This window comes from Alligator mississippiensis, chromosome 12 (genome assembly GCF_030867095.1).
Source record: "Alligator mississippiensis isolate rAllMis1 chromosome 12, rAllMis1, whole genome shotgun sequence".
NCBI classification, from domain to species: domain Eukaryota; kingdom Metazoa; phylum Chordata; order Crocodylia; family Alligatoridae; genus Alligator; species Alligator mississippiensis.
Genome location: NC_081835.1, coordinates 28,554,213 through 28,567,469, shown reverse-complemented (window position 1 = coordinate 28,567,469; position 13,257 = coordinate 28,554,213). Strand labels below are relative to the sequence as shown.

The window sequence follows — 13,257 nt, the reverse complement described above, 5'->3', positions numbered from 1 at the left end:
AAATGAAGAGTTGGCATTTTATAAGGGGGGTACCTCAAATTTAAGAAAGGTTGAGATCCACTAGCACAGGGGCAGGCAAAGCCCGGCCTGTGGGCTGGTTTGGGCCCATGGCGAACTTCATTTTCCAGCAGCCCCTGCCCATGTTGCTGGGCTGGTTTTGGGCATGGTGTGCAGGCAGCAGATTGCAGCTCTGCCCCAGCTCCGGACCACATTGTCACCTCTGCAAGATCCCAGCCCAGGAGCAGCTCCCTGCCCAACCATGCCCTGCCAGCACAGTTCCCTCCAGAGGTGGTGCAATCACCTACCCTGGAAATCTTGTACCCTGGAAAGGCCCCTGTACATGTTACAGGTATGGCAAAATTAACTGATTTATTGCACTGTTACCTTAAATCTTAAGGAAATTGCACTGTTACCTTAAGACCAGCTACCCATGCGAAGCACCTATCATGCCATAAAAAGCTCAAATCAGCTATAAAGTTAGAACTTAAAAACTGTACCAGGTTCTCCCCTGGGCTGGAGCCCCATCAGCTGACCCGGCTCCCACCACACCCTGCCCTGCCACAATCCCTGAGGCTCGTGGGTGCATGAGACCCCAGGGCCCGCGTGCACAGCCCCGAGCCAAGCCCAGCACCTGGTGGGGCTCCTGGCTCCAGCTGGGCAGCCTGGGCTGGGAGCCCGGCCAAGCGTGGGAGTCTTCTTCCGGGCCGCAAGTGGCCCCGCCGCTGCGATCCCCTTCTCGTCAGTGCGGGGGGAGGCAGGATGAGGCGCCCCGCGCCCCGGCACTGAGGAGCGGTCGGGTCTAGCCCGCACTCGCGCCTCCGTCCTGCCCGTGCGCGCGGGGCCTGGCAGGAGGCGCGAGTGCGGGGATCGCGCGCGGCCTTCACCTCAGGGGTAGGGCCGGGACCCGCTGGAGAGAAGCAGCTGCCGAGGAGTTGCTGTTAGGAGCAGGGGGCAGCCTGGGGGGCTGGGGCGGAGACACCGCTCGGATCCCGGGGCCCAGCGTGACGCCCGGAAGGCCGCAGGGACTCTGCGAGGCCCCGCCGCTTCGCGAGAGGCCGCCGAGCCTCCCCCCCGCCCGTGTCTCCGCCCCCCGCCGCGGCCGGCGCCGCCCCCTCCCGCCGTGGTGCTGGCGGCGCGGCCGGGCGCGGGTGCGGGAGGCGCTATGTGAGTAGCCGCCGCGGCGCTGCCGGCTGCGGGGCGCGTTGTCCCTGCCGGGGGAAGAGGCCTGCGGGGCCCGTTGAAAGGCCGGACGGGGGGGCCGGGGCCCGCGGCCGAGCCGTCGTCACCTCCCTCTGCCCGGGGGCTCTTGTGTGCGCGGCCACGGGGCAGCGCCGGGGCGGGGAAGGAGCCTTGGCCCGGCCCGGCGGGCCGCACCCGGCGCTGGCACGGGGAGGTGGGCGCGACTCTCCTCGCAGGTTGGCCCTGAACTGCCGCCCTGCTGCCGGCCTCCTGCGTGTCAGCAACTTGCTTCTGTGACACCGGGGCTGGATCTGGGCCCTTCCAGTCCCAGGTGCCCTGCCAGAGGGGCGCGGGCTTGCTGGGAGGCAGAGGGGTGGGGGAAGCAGTAAAAGCCAGTCCAGGTAACGGGTAAGACTCAGTAGCCTCCCCTGCAGAGGCCCCGTGTGAGCCAGTCGGGTCCGTGCCTGCTGTGCCGTGCCGTGCCCCAGTTCCATGTTTATCTCCGCCGTCACAGGGGCACGTGGGAAGGAGTCTCTAGGAAAGGTCCACCGGGGCTGCAGCACCTTCTCCCCGTTCTCTTGGACTGACTCTGCAACTCAGTTCCCAGCAAATGTATTTTGTAGACATTGCAGTGAAAGCTTGCAGTGACCACCAGATTTGGGAACCCAGCTGGCCACTGCAGCTGTCTCCAAGCAGCCCTCGTTTTACTGTTGTGTCCAGCCCCCTCTGCCTCTCTCAGCTGTCCCTTTTCCTTTGTTCTTCTCTTTCCCTGTCTCTTATATTTAAATTCTCTTCTTCTAAAAAGTAGAGCTTCTGTTTGATAGTCTGCTCTCTTCACGTCCCTGCATCTGGTGAAGTGAGCTCTCTGTCACAAAAAGCTTAAGGATCCCTTGCCCCAGCTACACATTACATGTATCATGCAGTGAGCTGGTCAATCATGCAGTAAATTTAGACAGGCCACATGCTTGGAGTAAGACCAACTGCAAGTACGAAGTAATTATCACACAATTAACTAGCTAATCATGCAATAAATTTAGACTAGCCACTTGTGCAAAGTAATTGTCACTTGCTAAAAATGACTATCTGGCTAAAAAAAAAAAAGCCAACTAGCTCTAAAGTTAGTGCTTGAAATTATGTAACAACTCCATAGCTGGTTTCTATCCAGCTTTCATTTGAACGTGTAGCAGGGCCCTCTGATCCAGTTAGTCTGTAAGGTGCGCCTCTGCCTTGCTTTCTACCTAACTTCAGAATAGCACAGTTAATTAACTGCCTCTTTTGAGGTAGTTGAGTCTATTAATGCAAAATAAGATGTAGATTAGATTATGTGAGGAGTAGCTTGTATGTTTTTTAAATTTAGCATGAGTTAGTCTTTAACCAACCCAGAGAAGACCAGAAGGAGATAGAAATGGGATTGAATCTTGCTGTTGATTAAGTTAATTGCTGGAAAGAGTTAATATACACAATCTTTTGTTTTCACTGCGTGTTTTGACATGTTACTAAATTGTGGTCACTAGGCAAGTCGGACTTTTTCCTTCCTACTGCAGAAAAGAGCACTAAGGAGATAACGTCCTTATGTGGCTAGGAGAGAAGCTGAATACTGATTGGAAAGCAGCATTTGAACAGAACTTTAATCCTAACCATTTGGAAGACTTCATTCAGTTGTATTAGATTTTTCTCATATCAGTCTTTAGAAATGGTTCTCTCTTCTTTAGGCCTCACAGAACTGAGCTGTATCATGATGTCCCATCAGCATGCTGGCCAATTGTATATTCTCCGGATTACAATATCACGTTTATGGGACTGGAGAAGTTACATCCATTTGATGCAGGAAAATGGGGAAAAGTAATCAATTTCTTGAAAGGTAAAAATAATGTCAAACTTTTTAATAAAACTGACGTTTTAGGCAAGGAGTTATAAACCTTTACTGTGGTAATTTCTAATGCAGAAAAATACTGCTTTACATTACCATTTTATTTGCTTGTTTTTTTATAGAATTTGTGCAAACTGAGTATTTTTATGTGTGTAATATTTCAATGTCTGTAAAGCTTAAATCTCTGTAAGTTTAACTTGAGCCCTTAACATATCTGAGGGCTAATTGTTGAGGATCTTGCAAATGAGACCTTTAGAAACAGAAATTCTGTCTAATCTGACATTAAAGATCCCACATCCATTCTCTCTGAAGCCTGGATTTGGCTGAATAATCCTATTTTCCATGCCAGCATCTGGCAAAGCACCATCCAAAGCAGTTGTGGCTGTATTTGAGTTACGTTGTGTATTTGGCAGTCCAAGAAGTATTGGAGCATGCTTGTCAATCTCACCCTCCCCATAAATTTGAATAATATAAATAAAAGTAAGGATGTTTGTTCAGTTCAGTTTGGTCAATAAAGCTGTAAACAATGTTGATCAAATGGAACTCCGTATGGTGCTCAACCTGGCTTATCCAACCCCCAAAGAGACTGAATCTGCCCCATGACATAACCCAGGGGTTTTCAACCTTTTTTAATCTAAGTACCCCGGTGGCCAGATGCCGGGGGAGAGCGTGCGGCTGTATGCTGAGCGGGAGTGGGGATGGGTTAGTGCATGGCTGAACTCCAAGGGGCGGGGAGTGGTGCATGGCCGGACACCGTGGGCAGGTGGGGATGGAGTGCCACTGCCTCTCAGGAGCAGAGCGGGGAGGGGGGGCGCACCGGGCTGCTGTGAGGGCACCGGCGTCCGTCTGTGGGGTGGGGAAGCTCACTAGGCTGCTGCTGCGTGTGAGCTTCCCTGCCCTGCGGAGGAGCACCACTACCCTCGCCCTGCCCTGGTCCTACTCCTGGGAGGTGGCGGCACTCTGTCCCCTCCTGTTTGCGCACACCCCTTAGGACCAGTCCAAGTAACCCTAGGGGTAGGCGTACCTCCTGTTGCGCCCATGCTGTGTCAAGGGTTGTCAAGCATTTTGGCCCTCCACATCCTCTTCCCTGCCTTGTGCCATCCTGCTGAACCCTTCCATCCCTTCTCCATCTCGTGCTGATATTGGTAGCTGCTACCCTGCTAGAGGGGAGTGGCAGCCTATGATGCAGCCAAGCAACTGGCCTGCTGCTCTAAAAGGCTGAGCCCCACTGGTATAGGATGACATCTGAATCTGAAGACAGTAAGACAAAGAATAGGCTGTTTTCAAATTGGGGGCTAGACACCTTTTAATTCTAGCTGCTGTTCTGCTAAATTGGTTGCTTAGCCTACATAACTCCAGTCACCACAGAAAGTTTCCCATTTTCCACTGACAAGTAGTCAAATGCATTTTTTCAAACAAAATATTCAGAACCTGTGTATAGTACAGAGAGGATACTAAAGAGGTCAATGAAGTTTTTATAATGTCTCATATAAGATTATTCTTTCTTTTGTACTCTGTGTTTTAAAGATAAACAAGCTAATTCAGAATTGATTGAGACTATAAAGATGTGTATGTGTATGCTTTCATACCCCTTCATCTGTGAAGTTAATATTCTGAATGTGCCATGCAAAATGCAGGATTTCAGAGCTGCATGTTGAAGAGCACAAATCGCCTCCTTGGTACGCTGTTGAAACTACACTTTTGTTTTCTGTATCATACCAGTTCTAAGGTATGATATAAGTTACAGTCTGACTTCCATAGCTGTCACTCCTGAGTCTTTGTAGGCTTGCCAGCTTAATGCTAGTTGGCCTTTTATCTGCAAGTCAGAGAACTGGACTGACATTATACATTTATATATGCCATCAAACAGTTGACAGACTCTAATGACTTACGTTTGCTACTGATCACTTTTCCTAGCTGACTATTTTTTTAAAGAGCAGGATGTAGTTAATGTTTTACATTTAACATAATATTCATTTTGTTTTCAAAGTGGTTACATATAATTTTTTAATCAGTTCTAGATGACAGTGGAAAGGAAGAGGAGCAAAATTAAAGGGCTGTTGCCACATGTCCTTTAAAAGTAGATTGTTTTGCAGTTGCAGTTCCTGTTTGATTTTAAGGCTAATCCTGAAAATAGAGTGCCACTTTGTCTACAGTGTTGCTGGAGCAAATGGATACATTTTTCCTGTTGATGCTACAAGTGAGAAGCATGTGAAATGCATGGCTTCCAAGAGCAATATTGCATTGTGTTTGTGTAGCTGAAGCACTTTGGTTGAATCTCTAGAATAGTACCAGCAGTCCTCGGATTTACCATACAACTGGTTCCTGAAAACCACATCTTAAGTCAAAACGTTGTAACTCGGAACCAAATTTCCCATAGGAAACAATGTTATAAATGGGGGATTGGTTCCTGAACCAAGGCCGGATACCCTATTTTCACCAAAAATAACCCAGAATTTTATACTCAATCAATTATAGATGAGTAATGTAGCTACATTAATGTATTTGTATTGTAAATAGCAAGCATATTGATTTGGAAGGACTTGTTTGAGGTGACTTTGCTGGACTTTTTGAAGGGCTCTTGGTTGGAGTCTTCTCAGGAGTCTTGGCTGCAGGTTTTTCTGGAGTCTTGTCTGCTTACTTAAAGGAAGTGTTCAAGGAAGTTTGGACAGATGTTCTCCAGAGAGATGGGCGACACAGTGAACTTGTTTGCCAGTGTGGTGTAGCGTCTGATCAAGTGTTGTAAAGTTGAAACTGATGTCAGAAAGTTGAAACAGGGTGTCAATTTATAAACGTTGTAAGTGTGCAAAACGCAAGTCGAGGACTGCCTGTATAACAGGAGAGGGACTATTCCCTTCTGGCTTCCAGAATAAAAAAGTTTTAATGACTGCATTGCTGGGTTAAAATATATAGAGTCTGCAGAGTTATAGAGTTTTGAGTTTGCAGATAGAACCCAATATATTATAAATTAAGTAGCAAATCATGTTTTTAGGAGAAAGAAAACTTGTATATATCTATTTTTTTTACCAACCTCATAATACTGTTTTGATAATTAATGTTTGTAAACTGCTTTGAGACCATCTGATAAAAGGGATAAAGATTTCTGATGGCAGGCACTATTATTGCTGTTTACCCAGATGACAGTGCATAAGCTGGAATCCTGTAGGGAGTTTGATTTGTAAGTATTAACCTCAGGATCAGGCTTATGCAAATTCAATACTTTTTCACTGTAGGATTATGCCTCCTAGCCTAGGTCAAAAATACGTTTCTTTCCCTACTCCCAAGCCAGTGGCTATCCCAGATCCATGCCTAGTCCATTTATATTGGATGTATGCCTAGTCACGCATTCACTTCTCCCTTGGTAAATTCTCCCTGTCCCTGAACACCAATTAACTCTTGCTTGCCTACGTCAGGTGTATATACACTCAAATGAATCCTAATATTTCCTCCAATCTACAGCTTTCCTCTCCTAAAGCCCTCCCTTAATGAATTTTGGCTTCAATCCCTTCCTCTTAATTAACAAACACTGGGGCTTTCTGCTTTTTTTATTATTAAGCTTTTCTGTTGTTGCTGCTTTCTGTATATCTGTGGCAGGGTAGAGATGCACCTAGTAGGCTAACTTAATCAGATATGTTTAAACTTTCCTGAGCAAGAGCTCTGTTTATCAGATGCTATAAAAGGATCTGCCCAGAGCAGGCTATCAAATAGTGAGATACACTACTAGACTCTCATAATTTATAACCAAGCTCTGTGTATGTTACAGCTGTATCTGCTCTGATCCCATTAACTGGAATGCACACCTTAAGGACCTGGAGCAGGATTCCTACACTTACAGTATAATCCCAAAACGGTAGCCACACAAATCAACGAAGCCAGAGTCAGATCCTGCTCTGACCTGCTCCAGTACCAGCCCTGAGACAAAGCCAACAGTTGTTGCTCACAGCCCTCAGCTTGAACACCTTTCATTAATGACCTCCTACCCCTCCTGGAGAATGATGACAATCTCAAGATAGCCATGGAGGACAAACTGGCAGTTTATCCCATTACCTGGATTAGCTTTTGTGACCCCTTTGTCCCTATGGGTTTATTATTTGTTTGCCTTTCCACACTGTTCTCTTCTCCCACCTCTCAAATCACTCTCTCCATTTGATAGCCTGCTTTGTGCAAAGCCTTTCTTAGCATCAGATGAAATGAGCTGTGGTTCACAAAAGCTTACGCATCTCTGATTCAGTCTGTAAGGTGCATCTCTACCCTGTCCTTTGTCTTACTTTAGTCCAATGCGACTAACTACCCCTCTCTGTATATGTGTCACTTACAGATCCTTCTGCCTATACACATCTCTTGTCCAAAGTCTATGCTTTAAAGCAGGGGTGTTAAATTCACCTTGCTGCCCAGCCAGGACTGGACTGTGGGGATCCTTGTGGGCTGGATCCTGGATGTGGCATTGGGGGCGTGTGGTGGTGGTGGTGGTGGGGGGGGGGGGGGGTTACTGCAGCTCTTCCTTGCCTCCCATTGTCGATGTGCATCCCCAGTGGGGCTCTGTTCCTCTGATTTCAGCAATAAGCACTGCTCCTGAATTCTTAGTCTCTCTACAAGTCCCACAGTGTAAAAGATAGAGCTCTGTGAAATGCATCTTGCTCATGGGCCATAAGTTTGACACCCCACCCTCTACAGGAAAAGCAGTAGTGTACCAAACCATTCTTACAGTATAATGGAGAAAATGGCCTCTTAATCTCTCCGTTCATTTCATCCTTTGAGTTCTGGGAAATTTATTGCCATTTGCTTATTTATTTCTTCCTAGAAAACAACACTTTTCTTTAACTTACCCTTCTGTGCATCTCAAAAAGCCAAGTTACTGGCTCTTTGGATCCAGTCACTTAGACAAAATTTCTGTTTGTCCTGCGTAAATGTATGAGGTAACATTTTTCAAGCCCTGAACAGGAGGAGCACAAAGATCTCTGAGGTCAGACTTTGCAGATGTTGATATTTTATTTCATGGTGGTGGAAAACAAAATCTGTCAAATGCAGTAAAAAGGCTCCTTTCAGACTACATACAAATGGAAGGAGAATTTAGCTGATGCTATCCCAGGTGAGCACTTGTGTGATAACTGGTAGCATCATAGTTCTGTTTTAAATATTAATCACCACGCACAAATCAGGTATGACTTAAATTGGTTAGTTATTCCTAATTTACTGAAATGAAGGTTTGTATACTTTCCGACAAATATATTTGCCTGCATCCTTAAACACATGCAAATGTTCTGTCTCTCTGTATATGAATGCTTCTTGGGTGACACTAAAGAAACTAATAGTTTATACCAGTAAAACTAAGTTTTAAGTAAGTTACCTTTTGGTCACTCACAATGGAGAGCAAGTAATAACTCTTTTGAGGTTGTGCTAATTCAGTATCAGTGGGGGTCTACCAATGTAAAGTGTAGCAATTAAGCTTAATGTTCATTTATCAGAACACCTAAGTAGTTGTTGTTATCCTCTGAATTTGGTATTTTCTGCTTAAGTGATCTAGTGTATTAAAGGCTAGCACCTGGCTGTGGAATTTTCATTAGAGCGTATTAAAGAATTACAGTGAATAAATGATTACACAAGTATTAGGATATTCAGATTGCATTTGTGCTTAAGCTGAGGGTACTTTGAGACATTTATTTTTTAACCTAGCATTACCCATTCTCTAGCTAAAATCTGTACCGCTTTTTTCCAGTTTAAACACAAAATTACCATTTTAAAGGTATGAATGACTATCATGGCATTTTTCTTTTTTCCACACATTTTGTCATATTTTAAGTATATGAGTAACAATTTGATAGTTTGTATGCAGTGTCTGCATTGGAAGCACTAACTTTGAGTCAAAGATCTGGTTTTGGTGTAATTCAAGTAAGAACTATAAACACAGCCAGGGTGGGGGAAAACTGGAAAGTTAAATCATTCTTTAATTCCTTCTTTTTAATTTCTTGTTGTTTCAGAAGAAAAACTAATTGCTGATGATTTGATCGTTCAGGCACGAGAAGCTACTGAAGAAGATCTCTTGGTTGTCCACACAAGGCGCTACTTGAATAAACTGAAGGTGTTGTACCTACTGATTGTCTTTGGAATAAACTTTTTGGATTTGAAGTGTGTGGTGTCCTGAAACCTTTCAGTGACATAGTGTTTCTTCCCTTTACCTTTTATATAACTGCTGATAATTTAACATAAATCCTTGTTGTAATAGAACAGTTCAGGAACTCACTAAAATTATATTATTGTTTTTTCGTCTTAATTTTTTTAATGTCCTGTTGCAAAATCAGGCCTTCTCTGTATTAGTTTACAAGATATAAAAGCTCAGTTGTTACTGTTGAAATCAAGCGGAAAGCAGTAGAGTTGAGGAGCTGGCAGTAAAATTGTGACTCTGCCAAATACATATTAGGGGGCTAGTGCTTTGTATCTTGCAAAGAGGATAATTGAGCTATCTTTGACTGCCATTAATGGTGTCCTGCAACATTTTCCTAGAAACAAGTAACAGCAGAAATAACGTTTGGACATAAAGGAAAAAAGAGCAATTTAACTTGCTCATTTAAAATTTGTTGGGGGAAAAAAGTAGTAGAAGTATGTTGACATGTATACAGGGATTTATGCTAACACTAAAATACAAGTCAACAGAAAGAGTGCTATTTGTTTTTAGCTGGTTTTAGGTTCCTCTCAATCTTTACAAGATATAGTCAGTCAAAAATTAGGAAACTGTCACATTTTGAAACTTTTGCAGATATATAGAGAAGGCAGTGTTCCTGAAAGTATATCTGTGATCGCATACTCAGTGCATACTAGCAGAGTTGACAGTGAAGCTTTCCTTTCACTTTTCTGGTAAACTTTATAAATATTTATAAACCTTTCATCATATCACAAAGACAGAAGCATCCTATAATATAAATCCATGTCCACTACTTTCATCTTTCACTGAGTCTTCCCATTTGGCTTTTTTGTCTAACCTTGATATTATACTGGATTCTGAAGTTTGAGGTTGTGCCTGCCCTCTTCTTCTTTGAACAGCTGCTGTTGGCTACTTTTGCAGTTTGCGTCTGTGTTCCCTTTTCTTGGTTTCTTTGCTAAAACCTTTCTCAGTGCTGTACTGATTTGCCATGCCTAAGCATTGCTTCTCCTTTTTCCTTCTAAGCTCCAGGTCTTCAAACTCTGGCATGCATGATATGCTACTGTCTCCTTTCTCAAGTGATCTGTCATTATTAATTATTATAAAACCCACAGGGATAGGCGCTTAAAAAGATTTAGTGCTGACAGGGCCCAAGACTTTCAGAGAGTATAGATTAATATCACACTTGATAACAGACAAGGGCAAATGAGGATGAAGAAAAAATTATAATTATTATTATAATAGATTTATAGATTGTAAGGGACTGGAAGGGACCTCGCAAGATCATTGGGTCCAGCCCGCCTGCACTAGGCAGGAAAGACACTTGGGATCACGTGACCCCAGTGAGGTGACCATTCAGTCTCCTCTTGAAGATTTCCAAGAAAGGTGCTTGCACCACCTTTGGATGGAGTTTATTCCACAGTTTGGATACCCTGACTGTGAAGAAGTTTACTAGAGTTAAGCCTGAAACCATCTTCCGGGAGTCTGTGGCCATTACTCCTGGTTTTCCCCAAGCATGCCCTGGTGAACAGTTATTTGAATAAGTTTGCTCGTTCCACCCTATCAGTTTTGTTTTTAATACTTAATTATGTGATGCTTTTGGATCCAAAGTGGGATGTATATTTTCATTTCATTTATTAATTTATTTATGCATGTATTAGGGCTATCAAATGGTTACAATTTTTTATTGCAATTAGTTGCATGATTACAAAAATTAGTCACAATCAATTGCATTTTTAATTGCACCACTAAAAACTCATAATTATGCACAAAAAGCTCAAATTATGTAAAATTATGCAGGTACTTTGTATGTTTGGAGGGCTGGTGTGGGGTGTGTATGGGAATTTGTGAAAGCATGGAGGGCTGTGGGTGTGTGTGGGGGGTTTAGAGCACAGGGAGGGGGGTTCTTTCATGCTCTGGCAGGATGCAGGGTAGTGTGGGTCAGGAGCGAGGGGCAGCAGCAGGGAGGGGTGGGGTGGGGCTGTGGCTTGGGAGTGAGGGGCAGATGCAGACATACACAAGCACTGCCCGGCAGGTAAGTCTGTAGAGAGGAAAGGGAACAGGGGAGGGAAGGGATAGGGGGGCAGGTTGAGGCCCCCATTGTGAGGGAAGGAGGGGGCAGGGGCAGAGGCTGGGGTGAACGGGGCCCTGGTGGATGGTGGGACAGAGCCATGGTCCAGGCATGGGGGATGTGTGGCTCCTGCAGTGGCTTGCACCCACAGGGGAGGCACGAGAGGCATGTGCCCCCTGGATTTGTGTGCAGGGCAGAGGCAGGCTGTAGGCTTGGGGCTCTGTGCACTGCTGCCAATGCCCTGGGAGCCACACGACACCATGCTGTGCCTCCTGGTGCCAGGCAGGCAGGGGATGCATGGCACAGCCAGCATGCAGCTCCCAGGGCAAAGGCAGCAGGGCGCAGAGAGTCCCAGCCCACAGCCCTCCTCCATCCCATGCACAAATCTGGGGGTCCCATGTCCCTTCATCCCATGACCCGCCCCAGCCCTAGGGCCCCATTCATCCCAGCTTCTGCCCCACTTTCTCCCTCAGCACAGGGGCTACGATCTGCTCCCCCACACCCCGTCTCCCCCACAGACTAACCTGGGTGGTGCTTTACATGCCACCGGGCTGCGTTCCTGGCCATGTGCAGGCTCTGGCTGCTTGTCTGTGCCTGTGTGTGCCCCTCCTCACCCCCCGCCCCCCACTTGCTATAGTAGCCTGGAGCCCATGCCTGGGCTGCCGTGTGGTCCTCTGCACTGCCACCACTGCCCCGCTGGGTGGCCCAGAGGCAATGGTGATGGTAGTGGAGCGGAGTCTGGGTATGGGCTACAAAACCATGTGTGCGGTTAATGTGTTAAAAAAATTAACACTAACACTGATTAACATGTTAATCTCTTATGTTAACCATGATTAATTGACAGCCCTAGCATGTCTGTATGTGTATATTTATTTATGTATGTATGTATGTATGAGTGTATGTATTTATTCATTTATTAAGAAATGCAACCAGCTTACACCTGTCTTCAAACATCTGCACTGGCTTTTGAGGTCTATTTCAAAATTCACTGTGCTTTCTAATTGCTTTGCGTTTCCATTGACAGTGTCTGGCAACAGTGGTTTAGGATGAAGCTCTAAAACCCTCCATGGATTTATCCTGGCTTTACCTTACTGGACCATATGTTTCTACCTACCTTCTGGTTGAATGTGCTTGCTTAGCACTGGTCTGATGTTTATCCCTTCATATCATCTTGCCACTGTTTGTATGAAACATAATTCTTTTTTATAGTTTCAGCTGTTTAGGACAGCTTTAATTTGTCTTTGAACAGAGACTTCCATCTATTTTTCTAATTCCTGGTGCAAATACTTCTTTTTAAGTGCTTTCTTCATCTTTTTTTTTTTCCAGAAAGCAGCATTATTTTTATCTGCATTTAAAAAAATATATATTTTGCAACACATTTTTATGAAAGTTGTACAACTTACAAAAGTGAGTTGTATTTGCAATAGATCAGAAAAATGTATACCCTAAGAACCAGTATTGCTGATCATTTTACTGCCAGCTTCAGTGTAGAATAAACTTGTATAGACTGTATATTTCTTCTTGGAATGCTAAACACATTTAAAATTTAACTTGGTCATGAAGAATGTTGGAGAAGGATCAGATATACTGGTGCAGGATTCAAAATGTGGAAGGGAAAAATAAACTATGGTACTGTGTAGATAATAGAAGCTGGTTTTCTTCTAGAGCAGCGGTTCCCAACCTAGGGTTGTGACCCAAATCAGGGTCGTGGGGGACCCTCAGGAGGGTCGTGAAGCGTTCAAGTAGAACACTTCTGGGTTCACTGCTGGCACTTCCATGCACGGCACTTCTGGGTTCATTGCTGAGCGCAGCACAGATGCATGGCCCCCCCCCCCAAAAAAAAAAAAAAGAAAAAGAAAAGATTAGGAACCACTGTTCTAGAGCCATATAATCCTAAAAGAAACATAAAAGTAATACTTCTATGCTGGGTTTCCACAATAAGTTAAATCTAAATCAAACTATCTGAAAGTAAATTCTTTTAGCCTTTGAGAGCCAGCCATC

At 45.0% G+C, this 13,257-nt stretch overlaps 1 protein-coding gene across 4 annotated transcripts in view; it reads left to right on the top strand.

Annotated features, from left to right (window-relative positions):
* Positions 1-713: 713 nt before the first annotated feature.
* HDAC11 (histone deacetylase 11) overlaps positions 714-13,257 on the top strand; it is a 99,205-nt gene continuing 86,661 nt past the window's right edge. Inside the window, exons 1-3 of one of the 4 annotated variants that reach the window (XM_014596830.2) lie at positions 714-1,164; positions 2,892-3,040; positions 9,028-9,128. In XM_014596830.2, the coding sequence (XP_014452316.1) occupies positions 1,163-1,164; positions 2,892-3,040; positions 9,028-9,128 (252 nt within the window). In that variant the 5' untranslated portion in view covers positions 714-1,162. The other 3 variants (XM_006275175.3, XM_059715826.1, XM_019495447.2) reach the window with 3 other exon arrangements.